Here is a 26,381-nt window from a genome sequence, read left to right on the forward strand (position 1 = left end):
ACTTGCTTTCAAAGCTAGGGGATAGTATATAAATTAAATCATTCAATATGGTTTATAAAAGGCAAAGTTATTACAGTTAACTGTGCCATGTGGTTACAATGTAAAATTGGGATTTTTTGTATAGTGGGGCCTACACTGGGTATAGGTGGGGCCACATCTACCTCACTCCAGTGAGGGGATGCTACAGGCTGGTGCATGTAATAATTGGTTGATAAAGTAGCCTTTGTCATGCAAAGTTCTAAACCAGGTAGCACTGCAGGAGACAGGGTGAGAAGGGCAGGTCTCACTACCCTCCTTAGAACGCTGGGGATCGTTCAGGTTCGGGCACTGATGTTTCATACTCGGGCCCTCAGTGTGTCCCTACATGGGTAGTTAAACTGGCACACTGGTCGGCTCCCCAGTTACCCCACAAAAAATCATTATGCGGCCAACATCCACCAATTGTTTGTTATAGCGGAATAATAAATATTTCTCATACTATTTATTGTTAAGTTCTATTTCATAATTCCTGAATGTTGCCAGGCTCTGTGTCTTTCAAGCAATATAATGTATAGTGCTGGGTTAGCTTGGTGAATTCAATAATTAATCAATATTTGGTAGCACTTTGACAGTGTCAGTCTCCGACTGTTGTCGGGTTCTTTTTTGCCTTTTTTTCCCCTTATGTACTTCAGTTGGTGGTGTTGGTGGTGGTACTCCTCCCGTTGCCACATCATCTCTCCTGGCTCTCTATTTGGGTGGCATAATGGCTAAATATATAATAAGAATAATAAGTATGAATCCTATCCTTTCACATATATGATTAGCCTAACCCATAATCATTTTTTCATAATAACTTTTGCATTTACAGATGATTTCAACCATGTACTTGGTATTTTGACCTGATCAGTTAAGCGAATACCAACACAGATTTTGATATACATGTACATGTTAACATAAAATTCATAATAATAGGAACATGTCCCACTGAACATATTGGTAATACAGACCCAATGTTCCTTCATCATTATAAGTACATGTAGATTCAAACATTCATGTAACTAAATAGTCCCAACATGACTTTAATTACATAACATTATTAACATTAAATTCATAATTGTAAGGAACATGTCCCACTGACCATATGGATAACACAGACCCAATGTTCCTTCATCATTATTAGTACATGTAGATTCAAACATTCATGTAACTAAATAGTCCCAACATGACTTTAATAACAGAACATTATTAATACTAAATTCATAATAATAGGAACATGTCCCACTGACCATATGGGTAACACAGACCCGATGTTCCTTCATCATTATTTGTACATGTAGATTCAAACATTCATGTAACTAAATAGTCCCAACATGACTTTACTTACATAACATTATTAACATTAAATTCATGATTGTAAGGAACATGTCCAACTGACCATATGGGTAACACAGACCCGATGTTCCTTCATCATTATTAGTACATGTAGATTCAAACATTCATGTAACTTAATAGTCCCAACATGACTTTAATTACATAACATTATTAGCATTAAATTCATAATTGTAAGGAACATGTCCCACTGACCATATGGGTAACACAGACCCAATGTTCCTTCATCATTATTAGTACATGTAGATCCAAACATTCATGTAACTAAATAGTCCCAACATGACTTTAATAACATAACATTATTAATACTAAATTCATAATAATAGGAACATGTCCCACTGACCATATGGGTAACACAGACCCGATGTTCCTTCATCATTATTAGTACATGTAGATTCAAACATTCATGTAACTTAATAGTCCCAACATGACTTTAATTACATAACATTATTAACATTAAATTCATAATTGTAAGGAACATGTCCCACTGACCATATGGGTAACACAGACCCAATGTTCCTTCATCATTATTAGTACATGTAGATTCAAACTTTCATGTAACAGAATAGTCCCAACATGACTTTAATTACATAACATTATTAACATTAAATTCATAATTGTAAGGAACATGTCCCACTGACCATATGGGTAACACAGACCCGATGTTCCTTCATCATTATTAGTACATGTAGATTAAAACATTCATGTAACTTAATAGTCCAAACATGACTTTAATTACATAACATTATTAACATTAAATTCATAATTGTAAGGAACATGTCCCACTGACCATCTGGGTAACACAGACCCAATGTTCCTTCATCATTATTAGTACATGTAGATCCAAACAGTCATGTAACTAAATAGTCTCAACATGATTTTTAATAACATGTTAACATTAAATTCATAATTGTAAGGAACATGTCCCACTGACCATCTGGGTAACACAGACCCAATATTTCTTCATCATTCTTTAGTATGCAAACTCAACAAACACAAAATTTATTAGTTCCAGCCAAAACGCTTAATTAAAATGAAAGGTAGAACTTGAACTGATACCCATCAACATGACAAAATCACGCATTTAAATTTCAGGGAGTTAAGACATAAACTGCCCATACACTGTCTTAATTAAAACAAATAAAATGTAAATATATATACCGGTAAATATGGATATATATATTCACATATTATTAAGGTTTTCCGCTCTCAGCGGAAAACCTTACTATTATTCTGAAAAATTTTCAAATTTCTTATTATTTTTTTTTTCTTCTAGACGCCAACTTTGATCCTTAATATCTCGCTCGTTTGTTCACCGATTGTTTTGAAATTTTCAGGACTGATAACATGCCGCGTGATGTTGTCGTTGCATATTTTAGTTGAGGAAAATCCCTATCCGGTTTTGAGTTATTCCCCTTTTAGTAAAATTTAACGACTTCTTTTGTCCAGGGGGTTTAGCTTTAACGATGACTGGCAGAGTCTCAAAGATGTGCTGGTTTGGAAGCTAATACATTGAATTTGTGCAAGATATATTTTATTTATTATTTAAATGCAAATAAAAGGGGTGGTATAGATGTTGAAATAAAGGTAAGAAAAAAAATCAAAAAAGTTCGCGTATTTTCCGTGTTAGTTTTCTACCTGATAAAAATTTGTTATAATATGTATTTTAAAAGTTCTTGGTCTTACTCAGACCTTTCATTCGGTATGCCGAAAAAAGGGCTGGCCCTTATAATTAGGGAGTTAGAGGCGTCCAAAGTTTCTTGTCAATAACTTAAAAAGGAATAAAAAATTCTAATGCATTATTGAAGCAAAGTTGTAAAGAAATTAGTTTTGAATCCTTCTATGGTATTCAATTTAATGTTTTTGTAATTTATAGTCAGTATTTGAAGAAACAATTGTTGTCAGTTTGGTCCATTTTTGTGGGGGTGCGCACGTTTATGAGGTTATGAAAGGGCTTCTTGTAATGCACTAACTGATACATGTAGTGCGCAAAAATAATTCCACATAAAATTCCTAAATGTTTTTATTCATATGTACATTTTCATTTCATATAGATGAACCTCTTTGACCTTATTTTTGTTGTTTGTTTCATAACTATGCCCCTGTCTATATTTAGATGCATTACGAGACTCAGGTAACCGATCGATAGGAGAGTCGCTAGCTGTATTCAGGCCGTCGCCTAGACGACAGTGCATTTGCTTGTAGAGCTGGGCGCACGCATGTTTAACGCCCCACTGTTTTACTGTAGCGGAGACATTATGAATTGTTTCAGTACTGGGAGATGTGTTAATAAAATGGTTCCAATGCATGGTAATTAAACTCAACTTTTCTACAATACGTACACACGGCCGTCTTATAAAGCACAATGTGTATTACTGACATGACAAATGTACGCTGGCAATTTAAACAAATGCGGGATTGCTCTCGATAGAACAATTCTTTTAAAGCAAAAAAAAAAATATACTGATTTGCGATGGATTTAATATAATTATCATCGTGGAGATGATTTTAAAAAGTGAACTTAATATTCGTATACGATAATATTTGAATCCAAAGCCGCTCGTTTGAAGTTACGGTTATTAGGGATATTAATTATGACTTGCCCCGCGTTTCAGGTTTTTTACTTGCAAAACATCTACAAACGAAAATACCAAACAACCTTCAGCAGCAACTTATAAATTATTTATTCCATACACAATTCTGAAGAAGTAATTAAATAAATTTTATAAATGCTTTATACATTCGCTATCTTCCATGGAAAAAAGTGGCATGGAAAAGATGTTGTTCAATGTTCATGAAATACGCTGTAGCCTTAGCAATCGAAAAAAAATAACAAACTGTATATTGATAGATTGATATATCAACAAACATTCAGACCCGCAATGTGTTTATTTTTACAAGTTCTATAAAATGTAGACTCAAGGACTTAATTCTTTACCGTTTTCCGTGTTGGTTATTTTGAATCACGTGTGTACGTTATGTGTAGCCATATAGATGAACACTTTAAGTGTTTAATTTTTAAAAGAAATTGTGTACATGAAGAGCAATGCAATGCTAGGACAATTAAATTCCAACAATGTATATGGTGAGGCCGGTCAGACTGATACTGGTTCTGCTTGTTCTACAAAAAGCGAATGTAAGACGAAGTATTTGGGTGTTATATTTTAAACAAATATAAGTATTGCTTTCTTAAAAGCTTGCATTACTCAACAAAGTATTTTATTGGAATCATTCTTAGTTACCTTAACTGCATATATGTACCGCTCGGTCTGTATCCCGGAAAAATTGACTACCATCCGAAATTTTTCATACAAGGTCTACAGACTTGCAGCTAACATTACCTTTAAAAATACATTTTAGAATTTGCCGCTGTTTATAAATTCATTCATATGACGCGCAGAATTAAGTGGTTATATGTCGTTTGATATGGGATTTATGACGTCTATTTATATTGTTTTCATTAAAATTATTTCATTATTTCATTATTTCAAGCTTGTGGGTGGAATGAAATCAGTTTCACATGTTATATGACATAAAGATGTCCTCTCCCCACTTTTTCTCGCAGCAAATATTTTTTTAAAATTTACATAAAAAAATGAATTATCATGGAGTTGCCCCCCCCCCCCCCCCCCCCACACACACACATTTTTGTAGCATGTAAATAAAATGGTAAGAAAATCATGAAATTATGATTGAAATTTTGAAAATTTTTCTTTTTTTTCTTGTCAAGATTTGTTGGATGAGTTGCCCCCCCCCCCCCCCCACTTTCAAAAACAATGCTACGTGCTTGGAAATTACTCATTTCTTTACTTACCTCTTTAATAAACAAAACAAACTAACAAACATAACCGATCCAGATAAATATAATAACATGTATCAAAAATAAACTTCAAAAACAAACTACACATTCATCCTTCACCCACAATATTGCCTTTTCGATATTTGTCATCGTTGTAGACCCGTGTAACAATCTGTTACATTATATATGTAAGTAGGAGCTTGCACGACAAAGAACTCCTTGCTGATCTACATTTTAATTAACGCATACATAGAAAAAATATATTTTGATTTATTTTTTAATTTCTTTTAATGTAAAAAAAAGAGAGAAGAAATTGGTTCTCAGTCTCTCTTTATGCCTGTTTGTAAGCGGTTTATCCAAGTTCATTTTGAATATCCTTTTGTAATTTAAAGAACGCGGTGTAAATTTTTTTCATGCAATATTTCGGATAAAGCAATGAAGAGTTGTTTCTTGAAATTTTATGAGACCATAAAATTGTAAAATGGTAACATTGAAAATTGTGCCCGATTTCTTTCTTTTTTTTAAGGTAAAACTTTATTGATTTAAAAAATGATTCTCTGAGACAAACAAATTGACATAATCAATAAGAGTTTGACAATCTCTAACTGCAGGTCTGTAGCTTTTAGTCAGAAAAAGAATCGGATTGACGACCTAGGACACAGATCGTCCATCCGAATTTCTTGAAAATTGCCATTATTTTCGTACGCGGACGCAATACTCACCGAGACTTAATGATTCGTATCTTAAGTTTTAACTGATTTGAAAGGTAATATTTGTTTTCTGATAATTATGAACATGAATAATTAAAAATGGTTAAAATTATAATAAAATTACCGGCATCGGTCTTCTCCGTGCGCGGATCTAGAAGGGGAAGGGTTCCAGACCCCCCCCCCCCCCCCCCCAGCGAAATTTCTTTCAATTACGTGTACATTATAAACTTACCAAATATGCCTCGGACATCCCTTGGCAAACTCAAATAACCGTCTGACTTTTCAACCCCCACCCCGGAAAAATTTTCTGATCCGCGCATGTTCCCCCTCCTCGAAATACAAAATTATTCTTCAAAACCCCTTGTAAAATTTCCAAAATCTCCGCATATATACTAAGAGATTCATTGGCGCTTGCGTTCGATAAAAATGCGTGTAAAACGTTTGCCAATGGTCTTTTTACCTTCGTACCGGGCATAACCACAGTCCCACTCTGTGAATAAAATGCGGCGAATCAAACTAGACACAATGTGTTAAGATCTGTATTTGCTTATAAACATGTAGTATCATCGTGCAAAATGCAGTGTTCAATTATAATTTTTTTTGACTTTACTTGTAAAATTCTTAATTTTTTCTCACAGTTTATTTCTTACAAAGTTACTTTTTTATTTAGTGATTGACACTTTTCAGACTTTATATGTGATTTCAAAGAGACAGAGTGTCATGTCTCAAGGACTGTTAATCTCTTAAAACAACATTGTGCAATTATCAGATTATCATTTCTTGAACATCAAAGACTCATTGAGTTTATTTAATTATTTTATATCTGTGAACCTTTCACTTAGCTTACTTATATCATTACCTGTCAATTTATACTCATTGTTAAGATTCTTATAAATAGTTATGTACAATTGTCAATGCGCAGTCTGGAATACGGCGGCCAGCCCCGGCCACGTCCGACTCTCTCAGAGTCTTGAGTCCGGAGGCCACTACTGGCCATATCCGAATTGTTTGTAACATGTCTGTCTGTTAAATTGTTACATGTAATAGCTTTCCAAAAAGCTTGCCTGACTAAACAAAATTATTCAGTGGAAGCATGCATGTACAATGTATTAATTGGGCTATCTAATCAGAAATGAATTTTAATATTCGCTGCTGATCATAAATTTAAAAACAGAACGTGCAAATTTAAGACGAAACGTCAGTCTTTTCTTCAATCTAGAACATGTACATATGTATTACTGGAAATTCATTTATTTAATTTATTCATTGTTTAGGAATGTACACATATCATATACATGTAAGTGCATGTAAGCTTGAAAGCTGGAGAGTAAATAGTGGGTTTTTTTTCAAAATTGTATTTGTTATATTAAGCTGCGAAATCAACTGAAAGGTCCAACCATAAGAATTATGAAAGGGTATAAAAACACGTATTGTTTTTGAATGTGTGTGGAAAGCTTCATCAAAATCATCTTGATAAGCAATTAAAACAGGGTGAGTTCTAAAATTCATGAAAAAAACCCTATTCAATTAGAATTCCTTATTTGCAGTTTCATTTTTTGCATGCTCCTACAAATGTGGAGGGGGATCCATGATATTTCCATTTATCCTATGAAATTAGGAAAAGTGCAAGCTGCAAAAAAAGTGTGGAGGGGGCACAGCCACCCTCACTCCAACCCCCGATGCTACGCGCCTGTGATGTAAACACATGGTGTGCTCTGCACTCGTCAACTAATCGGCGCGCAAAAACTATGAATGAGACATTATGGCGCGAAATCCTGCAATTACTGTTCACGCAACGAATGAACTCATCCATTGGCAGAGATCCATGGGGGGGGGGAGGGGGGGGGAGTCAAATGAATTTTTTGATATTTGTTTTGTAACAGCTAAATACATGTATATTATACTTTTGATCGGATGTTTTGGAAGATATCTATCAAATTAAGAAACACACTTGATAAGTAATTGTTAAATGTAGTAATGTACATTTACTAGGACACGCGAGTTATGACCCATTTTCAAAATTAATAAAATCGCTCAACTGAACGAAAATCGGGTCACGCCCCGCTTTGGCGATTTAGTTTCTCCAGTAAACATTCCAGCTGAATAATAGATGTATCTATTTGTTTTAATCCAAACTGATGACTCTCTTGTAATAATGATAATTCAACACCAATTATTACTTACATTGTACCGTAATAGACAATATGTTACAACTTGTTGCGATGACCCCCTCCCCCTTTTCACCGTTCATATATGGTGGAATGCTGATCTATTTTTAAATCAGGATTACACTTTTACTTGAAAACTCTTGCTCGCTGTTGTTATTACATGCCATATAATATTTTCATCAATTGTGAATGTAAATGCTGACATCTTCAACATGCATCGGTTTTTTTGTGAAATATCATGATATTGCTTGTCCCATTGTATGCACTGTTTCGGAGATTGCAACTTTTAAACCTTAGATATGCCTGACGTCATGACGTCAGGCAATAATGTTGCTATCGTTGAGTCTCGTCCAATAATGTGGAATCCTGCATCAATTGCCTGTTTATTTCTCTGGAACTGTATACTGGTGGACCTTCGGGAATACGGCAAACCTATCCTTCGTTTTAGCTTACGGCCCACAGCGCGCCACAACCTTATACCTTATACACTTTACGCCAACATTCCCTCACCCCGTTCGTACTGCACACGACGGATGCAGATCCAGACGAATTCTCTATCACCGTAAAATCTACGCGGTCACAGAAATATAATACTTTGTTTCTCAGTGTTTACACATCTAATATTGTACTATGGTCAGCTATAAATTTTTTGTAATACGTCACAAGTATGATGCAGCTACGACGGAAAACCTAATCGTTGCTTGCAACGAGCTCGTCTCTAGTTGAATATCATTATTCTATAGTGGTAGCACATAAGATCTAAAATCATACTGGCCTCAAAACTTTTGAGTGCAGGATCACCGCATTCCTAATGCTGCGGCGAAACTTCCTCATGGGCTGGTCCTCGGCAGGGGTACACAGCAGATGGACACCATCCGGGCCTAAATAATGAAAGTCCTTCTAAAACCCCCGATGTCCCCAGAAATAAATTCCACCAAGGGGCTCAGCAAAACGTTTCAAATGTCCATTAGTCTTAACCACAAAGACGTTAAAATTTTGGCATGATGCAAACTGCATTCGGCGAATTAACTGGCCTATTATCACTACCTTTACTCCAACACCATCTCTTAAATACTGTCCAACAGATATAATATCCCTAGCTAATTTCTCACTGTTTGTACTTTCACAGATATCATTTTTACCAATCTGTAAAAAACTCCACATCAGGAATTGAGTCAAAATGCAGAACCTCCGCCCTGAAGACACGCTTGCTTAATCTCAAACCGCCTTTTCCTCTAAATGATACTTTAAACACTTTAGGGTCCAAATCCAGATTGTCTGTTTCTGTCTGCATACAATAATCTCTTAATCTTCTGATGTAAGAATGTCCAATCACGCACACATTTAAAATACTCAGTTATTGTTTACATATTGTACCCCAACCGGAACCAGCAGAAATAATCATGCGATATCGCATACAACAAAAAACTAGAAACTGCGTTTCAAAACTTACTGTATCAAAACATTACTCGTGCTAACACTCTCATAGATGAAGACAGAATGACCCTACTCTCACTGGTCAGATACTGACCGCATCAAACCACGTGACCGTATCGCTAAATTTGATTGGCTATTTGGGGAGAATTACACCATGGAATTTTTAACAATTACATAATAGGTCACTGGGAGGTTTTTAGACTAGGAATTTGGGCTAAAAATAAACATGGACAGTGAACACTGCAGGGAAATGACATAATATGGCCAACGACCTCTACGAGGCCTGGGAAAGAAATGCAACTTATCTAATCAAGCATAAACATGAAAAATACAATAAATCAGCAAATAAAATTATAGCATTCAACACATAAATACAATTATTAACTTAATTGTTGTTTAATACTACAGACCTTCTATACCTTGAATTATTAATTAGTTGTTCAAGGAAACTGATTCCTTTATACTTTAAATATAGAAAGATTGAAATAGTTCGAACAATTTAGATAAGTTCTGTAGTCGTATGTGTTCCTATGCCAGAGTTCAATATACTCTTGTTCAACCAGACGCTCGGCTATCTCCGTAAATCTCCGACAATTAAGCAGAGATTGTGGAAGATTAACGGAGACAACCGGGCGTCTGCAGGTTAAACGAGACTAGAGTTAAATATTGCTTAAATCCATACGGTTTTCCTAAAATATTTCCAATACTAATACATAGTTTAATGAAATTTATTCAATCTTTAAATATTACACAACATGATTCATATAATGTGTTCCCGGATTTCTTAAAATGGTCGGAAAAGTCATAACATTCATACTTATTCATAAAAATGTGCGCGCGGCTATGTTAAGGCTGCCTGATTAATTTCACAGCGATATTTAGAAAGTCACTTGTCTGTACTTCATAAGATATGACGTCATAGTTAACTTTGACGTCACGATCTGCATTCCTTTCTATCGTTCTTAGGGAATATATCGTAACGTAATAAGTGATATTCATTGTGCATAATAAAACCGCTTCATTCCTTTACATAGACACTGTTGTAAATACTAGGGATACTAAATTCAATATCACCAATATGGAGTATAAAAAAATCAACAGTTTTAAAGCTTCGTAATAGGTAAATAACTATTCATAAACTAATGGTTTTGAGACTCCCCCTGCTACGTGTAATCTAATGAATGGTGATATGTATGTGCATATAAAAAACGGCTTTGCACAAATGAAAGATAATAACAATCTTAGTATATTTTACGTGAAATCGGGAGAGAAAATAAGTACCACTGTGAATCTTGCTGGGGGAAACCTACCGATTGACCCGATTTTGAGTAAATCGAGCCTAAAAGGTAAAAATGTGCCTAATTTCGATGGCGGTGCGAAATGTTTTGACAATATTTCAAATAAACGAAATATTTATATGAACCCCCAGCAAGAAGTGCAAAATACATTACTTATCAAAGGATTTTTCATAAAAATATTTTTGATTTAATGTCATTATTCACTTGTGCCGATGCGATTTTTATAGATTATTTACCGTGTTAGAATACACCCGTCACGTGCTTAAGAAAAATATATGACGTCACAAAAATACATCAAATATAGTGTTGGATGCCACTGTTAACTTATGTAATAAAAGTTTAAAGAAACTCACTCGGTTAAAGCATTTTTCGATAATTAAAATAGTATCATTTTTCGATATATATTTAGCTTCGGACAGCCTTAACATAGCCGCGCGTAATTCAAATACGGATAAGAAACTACTTGTCATGCGAAATTACATATCGTTGATGTTTAGATAAATCAAAATCGATAAAATCAAACCCCGTCAATACTTCAATACTTTGATTATCAATCTCCTCCAAAATGATACCTAAGTCTATTAGTACTTTCATTAGGTTTTCTATTCTTTTTTTCTTCTTTTTTTATATCTTCAGTCCTTTAACACACCAGGCCATGCAAATAAAATATCATGCATCGCTTGCGACATTCAATATTGTCTGTACAGCCTGATGTGTTATAGGAGAATGATGTGTATGCATTTGCGTACTTGCGTGTAGAGATGGTATAATAATCGGGTCACATAATTTATGTACGTATTTTTTTACCAATCAGACGTCAACTTCCTGTTAAAAGATGAAATATTTGGTTATTTTTAGCCTAAATTTTCAAACCACAAATTGAGATACTATTCCTTAAAGACGGGATACTGTTCCCTCAACACCTGGTTACATTAATAATTTGTTATTCAGATACAAAAAATTAATAAAACATAAGATCAAATCAACAGTCACATCAAGTTGGTACTACACCAGTGGCATTCCAAGGCTTCCGTACAATTGCAAAAGTATCATCAAAGATGTTAGTGTAAGGGATATTTCATGTTTAATATTAATTTTCATTTTTGAACATGATTGCGATACAGATTTCTGTAACTTATATTTTTTAAATGATTTTAAAAAAATATGCTTTTGTTCACATAATAATAACACTGAGATCTAATTTGTATGTAAATTTATATAATTACATTTTCAATTGTCTTTGTCTGTGATAACATTACGAATCAATTTTGAAGCCTATAGTGTACAGCACGAAAATTTCGTAAAAGATGAGCTATACAAAATGGGTGTGTCTAATAGCATACTTGAACCGAGAAACGGTATTGGCTGCATGGCGTAGTTATACATACCATGTGCTATAAGAAAAAAATAGTTTTAAAGTTTTAAAATGTTGTTTTAAAGTTTTAAAATGTTGTTTTAAAGTGTACAAATTGGAAATAATATAAATAAAAGTAATAAGGAATCATTCTTTAAATAATATGAGATGATACGTTCGGTCGGAGCGTTGTCAAATTTATCATTACGCCCTTCGGGCTTTATTGGTTTGACAACGCCCTGACCGAAATTATCACCTCATAATACTCAAAGTAAAACCTATTCGCAAGAAAACATGTACAATGTCACTTGTGTATTAATATTGCAACGTGTCCGTCCTGTCTAAGTACATGTATCTTCTATCAATAGAACATCTTTATGGGTTCAAAAAGCGAGACACTGTGCGATTAGCCGTGCTCAGGGACATTAAATTTGTATACATCCTCTTCAAACCTACAATAACACTGCAAGTATTATGCTGTGAGCGTGTAAACAGGATATCGCTAAAAAATGAAAATATTTGACTTTGACAGAAAGCGATTGTAAAAAGTGTACTTTTCGATCCCTGCTCTAGCGATATAATGGCATTTGATATATTTGCTGTATTTTTATTCATTTTCGGTATGTATTAATCACTTTATTCTATTCTTTTCTATTCTTAGTATTCTATTCATTTAATTATTTTCATTGTTCTAATTCCCGTATCCACACATAAAAGTAACTTGCCTAAATTCATCTCTTCTATCGGAAGAATATAACTGTCAATTTACAAATATTCAAAAGCTATCATTATGATGCACTTCAATACTTATATAATGTGTTCTATTTTTCTAGGTGTGGTGTTATTTAGGGATATGGATGGATCCCAATGTAACAATCCCTTTGACAAGCTGTTAAAAAAAATGCAATGTGAGTATATTTTACGATACGTGCAAAACGTTGAGGGTGTGAATTTCTTTAAATGTTGAATTTAAATTCATGAATAAATTTAAGGTGGCTCACTACATCGTGAAATATTTTCTCAAATCATCATGAAATTACTTGATTATGATAGATAGATATCATAATAAATAAGAAGTATTTAAGTCTAATAGGCAAAAATGTGCAATTTTGGATGAAAAATTACATTTTCAGAAATTTAATTCAGTGAACATGAACAAAAGCTCAAAGCGGATTCGAACTCATGATCTGCAGTTCAGAAGCCCAATACTTTAACCACTAAGCTACGACGATATATAACACAAATGAACGATATAAACTGTTTAACAAAACATTAAAAAAGTATAAGTGTAGGTGTAGTGATGTACCTTAAAGTTCATATGTAGATTGCCGAAACAATAGTAATGAAACAGTAGTAATATATATGTAATTAAATTTCTCTGTGTGGTAAAAAGTGACAGTTGAAAGAGTAGTATATTGGGGATTTTACTTGTAAATATCATTTTTGTTATATGTACTTCAAAACGACCAAACGATTTTCAATTACAGAAATGTTAAACAACTGTTGAAAATGGTACTCAATAAACCCATTGGTCAATCTTGGTCAAAAACAATATTCTCTGCAGATAACGTATAAAACGGTTCATTGAAACGTAAAAAATGTTATTATTATAAAAGTATCAGAATCAAAAGAAAGTTTAATAGACAGGCTTCTTTGATAAAACATTGTGTTTATTCTAGGGTTATAGTTTGTTGGTTTATGTTTTGTTGTTTGGTTTTTTTTTTATTTTTCTGGGGGGTGTCTTTTTTTCGGGGGGGGGGGGGGGCTGTTCTTATTTGTGTTTTTTTTTTATTGTGTGTGTGGTTTTTGTTTTTTTGTTTGTTTGTTTTTTTTGGTCTGTGTGGTTTTTTGGTTTTTTTTCTTTTGCAGACGACTTTATAACTGCGGAAAACAATTGTGAAAGGAATGCCAATTGTAGAATAGAACTTGTATTGCAGTATAATAATCAATTGGAGTTGTGTTTTGGGCCAGACCAGAAAACATGTTTCTTACTGACTTGTATGTGCACTAAAGATAACAGAACAGAACAGAAACTAAATATTAGCTCTGGTGATTTTAAATGCACCCATCAGAAAAAAACAATGTTGCCAGAAGTGGAACACATAAACACCACTGATGAAAGATCTAGAGTTACAATTGACCATGAAAGAAATTATATAACGGCGATCGACAATTGTAATAATACAATAGACAACATTTATACAACGATTTCGGAATTAATCCTACAAAATAAAGGTTCATTAGCTTTGTTGTGTTCATATGACTTTTTTCTTCACTATTATATAAACCGACATAAAAAAAATTATAGGTGATCGAGAACAGAAACGTTTACATTCATAAACTTTCAGACAACAAATATATATTATAATGTTTTTGTTTTCTTTTGTTTAAACTGTAAGCATTTGAAGTTGTATAAATTGACACGTTTAATTTCAGATAGAAAAAGATATCTATTACCAGTGACATTAACATTCATAGTGGGAACAGTATTCGGTTCGGCGGTATCCATCATCACAATCTACTTATGCAGATCAAGGTACTCTAGGACTTGTTTGTTAAACTTGGATTATAAAATACTAAAAAGGCATTTACAACTATATTATATGATTACACAACATAAGCGTAGATTTTCATAACAAGAGAAGCTACATGTATATGTTTTCTCTCCAATATACCGGGGTATCATTTTATATAATTTCAAAAGGTTGTTTATAAGTATGTATGCTATTTAACATCTACTTCCCTTATTTCCAAAATCAATTTTGTTGATTACACAAGTGTTTTCATTTTTGGGTTTGAAGATGAGATGAAAATTGTATTTTTAGAACGTCAAGGCAAATTCAAAACCATCACCAAACGGATTTATGTGAGGTTACGCCATTACATATGAAATTCTCGGGTGAAACTTCAGAGTACTCTGAAATTCAAGAATACAGCAGGAACAAGGTACCAGTATGGTTTCACATTCACATCGTGTAGTAAATTAGAAGTACCAATCTTTGAGGCAATTATTCTTGAATATGCTATTGTTTTATAAATATGCTTATGGCTAGTTTCGACGGAATATTGAGTCTCTATTACAAGTGTATAAAGATTATCCTAACGGTTCAAAGTATTACATATTATTGTTTTTTAAATGGTTTAACTATAAGTTTAATACTAAAACGTGTATTTTCTATAGCTTGGTGCAGGTTTTCGCGAAAATATGGAACCTCTACCAAAGAATAACACTGTGTCGAGAGAAATGATTCTTCTTGAAAACCTTTACGAGAGGGATGAAGTATCATTAGACAGAGGAAACGCCGACCATAATATTTATCACCATCTCCAACCAAATAATGGAACCAATCAACAAGTGTCAATAAAAAAAGAAGAAAGTAGTGTCAACCCGCTTTACCACACCTTGGCTTTAGCTGATATAGAAAATAAAATTGATGTCAATTCTGATGAAAATTCCTGTGATGCTGCGCCGAATTTGTTGAATGATAATTCTCCTAGCAATTTCGATGCAAGAACAAAACAAATTCAAAAAGATGAAATATCAAGTGGAAGGCCTTCTTTGATGTGTGAAAATAAAGAACAATTAATAGAGAAAGTAGAGACTGATGAAGGATCAGATGAACTTAAAGGAAATTCTAACATCGATAATACTTACTTTGTACTACAGAAAAAGGAATAGTTAAAATAATTGTTTATAAATATTTTCAACAACGAAACAAGCAGACTTTCTATATTCCTTTGATTGGAGAACAATTTATTGATTTACAAAACTCCGTGTATCATGAAAATATTTTGCAAAGGATTTGATTTTTTGGTTGAGTTTTACCCCGCCTGATCATACGATTCGCATGAACCTTCTGATTTTTAAGTTGTCTATTGTACATATATTGTTTTCGTTGGTATAAACTTTACATGTATCCTTTTTCATCTTTCTTCCCCAGAATTACTTCGTCCATTTTAACCAAAGTATATATATTGTAAAGAGTTGTATGTAAATGATATCGATATTGTTTTTAATAAAGGTTATACAAGCCAATATACTACACTATTTAATTATTCTACATAATTCAAAATCTGTTCAAACAAAAATGTGCAATACCCTAATAAAAAGAATTTTCTTTTAAGTTCTGGGTTAATTCAAACTAGCATATTTATCGCAGTGAAGACACATCACATGTTTTATGGGTCTGAAACCCCAATCCCTAGAAAATTCTGTTTTATTAGTCTTACACGGAAAAATAACCAAAAATTGGCTTTGGACCCCCCCCCCCCCCTGCAAATAAAGATATCCCTCGGACCCCCCCCCCCCCCTCAATTTTTGTCTGATAATTTCCTTGATAGTTGAATCCGTGTACCCATTGTTTTATTTGTAAACGTATAAAAGCGTGTTACGTTATGTGATGATATTTTTCAGGGAATATATTCAAATAGCTTTAATAGATATGAGTGTTGAATATTAAGAGAGTAAAGGTTGGTGCAGAACAGGTTTACTTATAACAAATGATTAATAATTTTTTTGTATATTCCGTAGCATTAAATTCAATGGGGATTATACAATATAAGATAAGTTTTTTATATTTTTCATAATTTACATCGTATCATTCAATGCAACTAAGCTGTTTATTCATACGCTTTCCGTACACTTTCAATCTATATTTTATCTTTATTAGCATTTTAAGAGACTACTAATGCGTTCTGTAAATTTCCTCTACAGTTGGTAGTAATCATGATATTTAAAAACATAAGAACCACTGAGAAATTTGGATTTTCGTCAGTACATCCTGGTTGATCATATCAGAACTTCCTGTTTAGTTCAGGAACATTCTTTCAGTATGAAATACTTGTTCTCAGTGGGTTGTTCTTTTCCTTCCTGATATGTTGACTCATCTGTAAACATAATATTTTCTTAAGTATGAATCAATGCCATTTTCTACCAAAAACAAAAAAGCATTTCTAGTGAGAATCATGCTTCGAAGTTCCTGTAATTTTTATAAACCTGCTGATTTTTATACGCAGCAATGTTCAGGCCGTCCGATGCTAAAATACGGTTGAAAAACGATATTATTTGAATCATCGCAAAAATACTTTGATCGGGAGCATATCTTCAGATCTCTAATACATTTATTGACACCGATGTTAAACATTATATTTGATGCATTTTTGTGACGTCATATGTATTTTGTAATCACGTGACGGGCGAATCCTGATATTGCAAACTATCTATTTAAATCGCATCGGCGCAGGTGATTAAACCTGACATGAAGTCATAAAAGCATTTGGTCGCCATATTAGTTTCGATTGCTCCTCTACTGCCACTGGGGTATATATACCGGTTGAGAAAGTTACGGTCGGTTGCTTTCTGATCGAGGCATTCACGTTGCACGGACTTCTAAATGCATCAACTACACATTGTAGTAAAATGTGGTAATAAAGGATAAAGAAAACAACAATCAATGAAATACAAAATATATGTATTCTTTGAAAGGATGTCCAAGGTATCCGTATTGTTTTGCACAGACAGTGCTGCCTTACTTCGCATGCACATCGAACACGTGTGTCGTTCATACAGAGTGCATAACGTCTGCATCTTCTTAAAAAACCCGGGTACACTACATCCAACACAGTAGCTAAATGATAGTAAATCCAAGAAAGTAACAACGTTTCCATCCGTTCCTACAAAAACGTACCGTTTCTAAAATCCATGGGATAATTGACATTGTTCGATCTGCCACAGTGTGTGGTTTGCGCATGTGCGATGTTAATACAAACGCAGGAAAACGGTCTACAATTATCGAGGAATTTTTGAAGTATCTGCGCCTGGATTTCAGTCTATCTTGATTCGTCGTTTATTTGATATATCTTGCCAGTGAAGTGATTGTCAAATTATTATTGTTCAAAACGCGTTTTTACCAAGTCTTTTCGTCCAAGGTAACGTGTTCGGGTGTATGAAATTCCTGAATGCGGTGAAGCATGACGAGGGCTCTCAGCCTTATATAGAGGGTGTGTAGCGATGAGCAGAACAATAGAAATCGACAACTAATATGGCGATAGTCGGAGATAGAAGGGAAATAACGCGTATTTATGAATTCATGTCAGCTTTAATGACATTAAATCATACATATCTTTAAGAAAAATCCTTTGTTAAGTCATATACTTTGAAGTTCTTGCTTCTTGGGAAAGAAATAGATATTTCGTTTATGGAAGATATTGTTGAAACAATCCACAAATCATCAAAATAATGCACATTTTTACTAATCAAAAGCGATTTACAAAACATGGGGTAAATCCGAAGGTTTCCCAAGCACGATTCACATTGGTACTTATATTCTCTACCAAATTAACGTAAAATGTTCTAAAAAAGTGTTCATCTTTCACCTGCGCCAAGCTGGTTTTACATGTATTAAAATTTCTTCGTTCAGTTGTTTACACGTAGCAGGGAGAGTCTCCAAACCACTAGTTTTATGAATAGTATTTTACTTAAAACGAAGCTTTAAAACTGCCGATTATTTGATACTGGTTTTTAATATAAATGAATTCTGTACGTCTAGCATTAACGGCAGCATCTACGTAAAGGAAACATGCGGTATTATACTGGTTTGATATAATTCACTTTTAGCGTTAAGATACATTCCCTGAGAACTATCGACAGGAATGCAGATCGTGACGTCAAAGTCAATTATGACGTCATATCGTATGAAGTACAGACAAATGACTTTCTACATATCGCTGTAAAAATCATCGGGAACCCTTAACATGCCCGCGTAGTTGATAATAATCTTAATTTTGTCAACATTACCAATATAATTGGTGATTTCAAATATTAATAAATATGCCTAACCTGTATTTTTATAGTTAACGTCTTCTGGTGTTATAGGTAAAGTTTTACTGTTGGCACGTTGGTTTTTATCATGGTGCGCACATCCAATGGAATCAGGTTGTGAGTCCTGAAATTAAAAAAAATGCAGTTAATATCCAAAATTAAGTGTTTTTTTACTGAAATGATATATTTTAAGAATGTGAAACTAACTTTAATGCTGTAACAGTATGTAACACTAGATATTAGCTTTAGGTTATTGCTAACCTTTGTATCCCTGGTTGTACTAAACAGGAAGTAAGGTTCAGTGGGTGTTTGGTACAAAACCACTGTTACAACAGTCTGACCTTTGGGTTTTTTGTCGTCTGTGTCAATGTTCGGGTTTTTAGAGAATGTATCCAAAGGATGCTCCATGCGCTTTACGCTCCCTTTTGCATGTTCCTTCACATCCATATGTTTCCTTTCAAAGTCAGACTCATTTTTACTATCTTTATTGAACATTGGAATACATTTGTGATATTTCACATTCGTCATGTTGTTTTGATCTTCATGAAGGTCTGGATCATCTAATAATTTTTCTTTTTCCTGTAAATAAAGTTACAGTAAAACACAGTTATAGCAAACACGCTTATAATGAATTGACGCTTACAGCGAAGTGAATTTGATTCCCCAAGTCTCTATTTTATTTTGTAAACTTGACGGATATAACGAATTACGCTTATAACGAAGTTAAATTGGCCGTCCCTGGGACTTCGTTATAAGCGTGTTTTACTGTATTTTTTTTTATATTAAAATGCATACAGAATTGATTAAAAGTCACTAACTCTTACCACAAATATGGCTAAGAGCAGCCATGTTAAAAAATTTAAATAGAATTGTTTTTATTAAAAACAGGTGTACCTCTAAATCAACTCTTTTCGTATACTCTGGTATTTCTGAGTATTCGGTGATTTCATTAAAATATATATCGTCATTTAAAGTTTTATCCACGTTTTCCTTTTTATTTGAGCCAAAACATGAATATTTTCTGAAATTAGAAATTTGACTCTTATTTAAATTATTACTAATATCATGTATAAAAATAAACTGTATACAGGAAAATGTACGCCCCCGTTTTATTTTCGCCATTTTTGCCGTCGTAGTCAGTTTCCGAACTTTAGACGGGGCGAATTGAATGTCTCAAATTATCGCTTTTATATATCTGTGTCTGGGCAAATTCAGCACGGGCCGAAACCGTTTGCAAGCATATAATGGCGAAAAAAAAACATGGGACGAAAATAATCCTGCATACAGTATATGTTGTTTGCTGTAATTTAAACTGAAGTCGTTTTGAGACCAAGAAAAAGAACATACATTTTGAAAAATTACCATTTTTAAATATGTTTTTTATATCTTGATCTTTTTATACGCTTCTACACTTGGCCTTGCTAAAATGTTTGCACTTTGCACACAACAATACTTTATCTTCAATTTTACATTTGCGCTAGCCTATTATTTCCCCCGCTATCTACGCGGTGTTTTTTTAAGGATGTTGTTAAATCGGGATTTGAATTGTCCAATTGTCCGATGTTTTTTATGTTCAATTTCATGAGTAAATGTTTTAATGATACGTATATGTAGAATCTATAAAATGAAATGATATAGATACAGTCGGTTCAAGCATATCTTTTACAACATACACCATAGCATAGCATAACATAGAAATATCATAGCATAGCAAGGAAATGTCATAGCATAGCATAAGAATCTCATACCATAACATACAATCTCATAGAATCGCATTCGTCATATCATACCATAGCATACCATACAACATTATTTTAACTCAGTTTTAAATGTTTTTATTTGAAAAAAATAAATGTTTACATGATAGATTTGTGGTAAACTTTGGCTTATTATTTTACTTCGAAATGTGTGGAACTCTAATGTGTATGGGGGCCTTCTTGTTCAAATCTCATAGAATACCATAGCATAGCCTAGCATACTATATCATCAAACCCTTCATTTTAATTTCTCATAGCATAGCATACGAATCTCATAGCATATCATACAAATCTCATAGCATATTATAAAAATCGCATACCATAGCATGGCATTAAATTGTAAAAGATATGCATGAAATGACTGTATAACCTTATTGATATTTTTCGACTGTGCAAAATTTTGACAGCACTATAATAATAAAAACACATTTTTTTTCTGTTAATTATCACATTATTGCTAAGTTAATATTGATTTTATCTGAAAAATTTGGTTATTGATCTCACATAAATTTTTTTCTAGCAGAATATGGTGAATATAAGTAGTTTAAGATTTATTTTGTTCTTCAAAGAGATTTTATATTAAAGTGATATTTTACAAACTAGAAACTCTCAATCATAGTGTTAAACTTTAAGGTTTTTTTAATGTTAAATTTAGAATGAACAAAAATTAATGGCTTATCATGATTTACAATGACAGTGATTGACCTACGTTTTAGTGAAAAAAACACAACAATCAAAGTTCTTAAAAAAAACAATATGTTGGTTTTCATTATTATTTGTTATATCATAATTTTTTTCGCTCACTTAACCCTAAAACTGACATTAACTCATAAAAGCATTTGGTCGCCATATTGATTGCAACCGCTCTTCAACGTCTGCTTGGGTATAAATACCGGTCGAGACAGTTACCAACGTTTGCTTTACGGTTGAGGCAGTCAGGTTGCATGAACTTTTAAATGAATGAGCTACACGTTTTTCATGTAGCAATACGTAAAAAAGAAATAAAAGAAGCTAAACCTTAAAACATGATTATTAAAGAGGGTAAATACTTTTTTAAAAAATACCATTTTGAGGTATCCGTATTATATAATCATATCTTGCACGGACTGCTTTACTTCGCGTGCACATTGAACACGCGTATCGTTTGTACAGAATGCACAACGTCGGCATCGAATTGTATTCCTCGGCTCTCCGGCCGAACCGCATCCAATGGTACGTAAACCCAAGAAAGTAACAAAGTATTGTCGTTTTTGTCCCTCTACCAAAAAAAACACAGATTTTCTAAACTTCAGCTTACTGCATAATCTACCTATACTACAGTGTATGATTTGTTTTTGCGATGATATGATATCACAGCTTTTGGACACGTTCTGAAATGATCGAATAATTTCGATACATGTGTGCATATATTTCAGTCTGTTTTTCTTCTTTCTTCCGATATTTCTTTAGCAGTGAAGTGATTTTCATATTTTCTTACATGAATTCGCGTTTCTGCAAATCTTTCCTTCCGATACAATTATATTTGTGAAACGTGCTCGGGTGAATAACAAATCAATATGCAGTAACGTTTAAATAGCGTCCTCGGTCTCATTAAGGGGAGTGTTGTAAAACCGTTAACAGTTGTAAATCACAAAAGGGAAATGATAGGACATTTTTAAGTTTATGTCAGCTTTTAGGTCTATAATCTCTTCATCAGAATAAAGACAATGAAATTACTTTATAAACTATTTAAAATCTGATATATATATATATATATATATATATATATATATATATATATATATATATATATATATATATATATATATATATATATATAAAAGCACTAAAAATAACCAACGACACGAACAATAAAGTAAAATATTGTCAAATTTTCGGGACAACCCGTCCCTTCTTCAGGACAACAAAATAAAAACTACATAAGAAAGAAGAAAAACATCTACAAAACTAGCACTAAACTAAACTAAATAATATATAAAAACTAGATAATGTTTAAACACCGGATCAAAACGTGCCAGCTACATCTTTATATTTAAGAATTCTAGCCCGAGAAAGAAAAATCCCGTCCGACGCAGCGGACGGTCTGTGAAGAAGTGCTGAAAGATAACGCGAACGAATTAACTTGCTAATTGGGGGTTGCTGTTAATTAAGTTGTACTAGTAAAATAATTCGTAGTGAAAGTTTGTAGGGAAGATTGGCCCTGTAAAAGACCACATAAATAATCATGAATTTAAGAACTAATGGAAGTGACATAAAGCAAAAGAACAAAACCATCAGATGCGGAGAGAAAAAACAAAGAAAAATTTTGGATGCATAGACTGAAGTCATTCCGCCCTGACGGCATTAACAAATTAAGTGACTTCACCAAAATGAACATCAACTAAGTACTGATTTGTTTTCGTAGCAATATCACCATCTTCATCTTTTTCGGTCCATGTACAAACTATTAATCATGTTATTTATTCAAATTATTAGCTATTTCCTTAATCGGTTTTGTTCTTTTGCTTTATGTCACTTCCATTAGTTCTTAAATTCATGATTATTTATGTGGTCTTTTACAGGGCCAATCTTCCCTACAAACTTTCACTACGAATTATTTTACTAGTACAACTTAATTAACAGCAACCCCCAATTAGCAAGTTAATTCGTTCGCGTTATCTTTCAGCACTTCTTCACAGACCGTCCGCTGCGTCGGACGGGATTTTTCTTTCTCGGGCTAGAATTCTTAAATATAAAGATGTAGCTGGCACGTTTTGATCCGGTGTTTAAACATTATCTAGTTTTTATATATTATTTAGTTTAGTTTAGTGCTAGTTTTGTAGATGTTTTTCTTCTTTCTTATGTAGTTTTTATTTTGTTGTCCTGAAGAAGGGACGGGTTGTCCCGAAAATTTGACAATATTTTACTTTATTGTTCGTGTCGTTGGTTATTTTTAGTGCTTTTTTATATCTCATCTTATAACCTTGTATCTTTTGATCCGACACTTTAGATAACGAGTGTTGTTGGTTTGCTAGTGCTTCTTATATATATATATATATATATATATATATATATATATATATATATATATATATATATATATATATATATATATATATATATATATAAAACTTTCATCATAATTTTCAAAGAATTAAATGAAACATTACTGTATTTAAACTATGATATGACAAATATTTTTCAATTGTAAAATGCTTTCGATTGGCACAACTGTAATAGATAATAAATATTATCTGTATTTATATATAGGTTTCCATTGACTAATTTCACGGTATTCGTTATATTTACAAAGAAGAGGCAAATCTATTTATTGTTTTTGAACTAGGTCAAAAGTACTACCAACCCTCTAAATGCAATAAAAGAAAAAAAAAAAAAAAAAAAACCCTCCAAATAAAGTGCCAACACCAACTCCAATGAAATATGTCATTGCATTTAGCCAAGTGGGCACAACTAAAAGTATATAATATTGTAGTCTTTTTTGGAATACATTTGAGAAACTCCAGAGAATTATATAGAAACGCACAACCTCTCAACGGAACATCTCCAATGAATATGTTTTTCTCATCTGTTGTCAGCATACTAGCATTTACCCTTTTTGGCAGATTTTCTGTTTCTGAATCTGTTCTAAAATGATGGGTAAATAAGAACTTGATACTCCTGCTAGGCATGATTGTACACTCAAAATCCTTTCTTGAGCCTAACTTGTCCTTATTTTTCGTGTCATGCACTCGGCTCGATACAGCTCGGCTTTGTCGATCCATCTTTTGGCAGGTGCAGTTGGAGACATAGCAGGTTTCTGATCCATTCACCACAATACAGAAAGTCAATGATTTTTCAATCTTTTTGTCCAGTTGTGTATATATCTTGCAATTTGAGCTCATCACGCATGCCTTTATATCTTTCTCTATGATGTCATTATCTTGCTTTTCAGTGAAATCGTGGATATAAATCTACTTTGAATTTATCTGTAAATTAGGTGCATGTTCATGATTTAATTTCAAAGAGAATTCTTTTTAAAAACGGTTTGTGTTCTCACCTGAAGTTGTTATCGTCAAAAACCTTTCTAAGATGTTAGAAAAACTGTTAAAGGATTCTCTGTAAGAGATAAACTTATGATATAGCTTCCATTGTGTAAAATAATTATTTTATTAAGATACAAATACGAAGTGTAATCATTGGATCTACAGTTATTGAATAAAAGAAATGGCCATGGACTATTGAAACTTTTTTCCAATACATGTATGTTCTGCATACAATAAGACAGTTAACTTTGTTACCATCTTATCTTCTTTTTAGTAATTCATATCAATATACTTGTACAATCTAAGTACCAACCGCTGTAGTGTAAGAGTTCCTAATTTCGCAAATTTATTACAAACCACTGAACATTTGTTGGTTAGATGATAATAGTTCAAGTGTTGATTCCCGCGCTTGCGCAGGGTATCATCTAGTTTGAATTAAGTGTTTGGTATATCATACTGTAAAAAAAACCTCTGTCGGCTAAATATTCAACTAACATTATATTTTTATTGTTATTTACATTTTAATCTTATAATGTAATCTCTCTTATCGGTAAAAAATGTAACATCTATAATTCATAGCTCATAGATAATATATATATATATGGATTTATAAATATATATATGGATTTATATATATATATATATATATATATATATATATATATATATATATATATATATATATATATATATATATATATATATCTTACTAGTAAATATTTTGATAATTTTTAGCAATTCCACGTTCCTCTATTCAAAACTGGAAAGTTCACAAAGTTTGATAACAGTTAATTGTAGTCTGAATAAGAGTACATTTATGTGTCTTAAAACGTTTCCTACACGTTTTCTGTAAATGGTACAAAGCCGGTTTTATTTGAACATGCTTTTGATTGCAAATCTGAACGTGTAATTAAAGTTTCATACTAGATGCATTGATATTTTTTAAGAGAGTGAAAAGCGCAAGGTCTAAAACCTTTTGACCAAAGTTAGTCATTTGATTAAAACTCTGTTGAGTCATTGATATGAAGACTGAAATTCTGTTTCCAAGGATGGTCGTAATGTTCAGTCCCATTGCCCGATTTAAGCAACGTAACACCAAGAACCAATGAAACCTAGATGAAAAATCAAAAAACTATTTGTAAGTTTAGTGTGTTCTAAAAACAAAGATCATACATACATGCATATATTAGTCTTACAATTAAACAATTTATGACAAAGTTTAAAAAATAAATATATGTTGATATACAACTACATAATAAAATACAAATATTTAACTGTTAGTAGGCAAAGGTATTTTAACGTTTATTTTAGATATTTAGGTAACGTTTCTTGCTTTCTTAAAAGTATGAAAAATTCGCCGTATTTTATACTCAGACTGCAATTATCTGTATCTATCCACAAGAGAAAATGAATACATGCAATGTTTTCGCAAAACGTGACATTTTCAAAAAAAAAAACGCTTGTGCATTAACTTCTCAGCAAAAGTTTTGGCACAAATGGGATCTCAAAAATGTATACAATTTTTTTTCTTAAAACAATATCAATCAACTTCAAATATCAACACTTTCAAAGAGCTTATAAATGTGAGAATAACACTACAGTATTGTCTGGTATATATTGAACTGACTTTTGTTGTGTTTGAAATAGG

The 26,381-nt window shown here is 32.8% G+C and overlaps 2 protein-coding genes and 1 pseudogene across 3 annotated transcripts; 1 reads left to right on the plus strand and 2 right to left on the minus strand.

Annotated features, from left to right (window-relative positions):
- Positions 1–709: 709 nt before the first annotated feature.
- Positions 710–9,339, minus strand: LOC128157878 (uncharacterized; annotated as a pseudogene).
- A 3,147-nt stretch (positions 9,340–12,486) lies between these two features.
- Positions 12,487–16,381, plus strand: LOC128157873 (uncharacterized). Of its 2 annotated transcripts, XM_052820533.1 has the most exons (6): positions 12,491–12,754; positions 12,968–13,042; positions 14,004–14,369; positions 14,571–14,670; positions 14,960–15,080; positions 15,316–16,381. In XM_052820533.1, exons 1-6 carry the CDS (start codon positions 12,715–12,717, stop codon positions 15,811–15,813), a joined length of 1,200 nt encoding a protein of 399 aa, XP_052676493.1. In that variant the 5' UTR covers positions 12,491–12,714; the 3' UTR covers positions 15,814–16,381. The 2 variants fall into 2 exon arrangements, with proteins under 2 accessions (XP_052676495.1, XP_052676493.1); XM_052820535.1 differs by lacking the exon at positions 14,004–14,369 and having other exon boundaries at positions 12,487–12,754.
- Positions 16,382–16,455: 74 nt separating this feature from the next.
- On the minus strand, positions 16,456–25,833 carry LOC128157879 (uncharacterized). The gene is made up of 5 exons (XM_052820540.1): positions 25,739–25,833; positions 24,748–24,806; positions 19,216–19,533; positions 18,973–19,078; positions 16,456–17,021 (listed from the first exon to the last, which is right to left on the minus strand). The coding sequence occupies exons 3-5, from the start codon at positions 19,480–19,482 to the stop codon at positions 16,948–16,950; spliced, it is 447 nt and encodes a 148-aa protein (XP_052676500.1). The 5' UTR covers positions 19,483–19,533; positions 24,748–24,806; positions 25,739–25,833; the 3' UTR covers positions 16,456–16,947.
- Between the last annotated feature and the right edge of the window lie 548 nt (positions 25,834–26,381).

The sequence above is a fragment of the Crassostrea angulata genome, chromosome 8 (assembly GCF_025612915.1).
Source record: "Crassostrea angulata isolate pt1a10 chromosome 8, ASM2561291v2, whole genome shotgun sequence".
In the NCBI taxonomy this organism is placed as follows: domain Eukaryota; kingdom Metazoa; phylum Mollusca; class Bivalvia; order Ostreida; family Ostreidae; genus Magallana; species Magallana angulata.

Bases quoted from the DNA above. Each gene is read 5' to 3' on its own strand.
- LOC128157873 (XM_052820533.1), top strand. From the start codon at position 12,715: ATGGCATTTGATATATTTGCTGTATTTTTATTCATTTTCG. The intron at 14,370-14,570 runs GTTCATTAGCTT...GTTTAATTTCAG, and splicing joins ATTAATCCTACAAAATAAAG to ATAGAAAAAGATATCTATTA. The intron at 14,671-14,959 runs GTACTCTAGGAC...TTGTATTTTTAG, and splicing joins ATCTACTTATGCAGATCAAG to AACGTCAAGGCAAATTCAAA.
- LOC128157879 (XM_052820540.1), bottom strand. From the start codon at position 19,482: ATGACGAATGTGAAATATCACAAATGTATTCCAATGTTCAATAAAGAT. The intron at 19,079-19,215 runs GTTAGCAATAAC...TTTTAATTTCAG, and splicing joins GTACAACCAGGGATACAAAG to GACTCACAACCTGATTCCAT. The intron at 17,022-18,972 runs GTTAGGCATATT...TTATGTTTACAG, and splicing joins CGTTAACTATAAAAATACAG to ATGAGTCAACATATCAGGAA.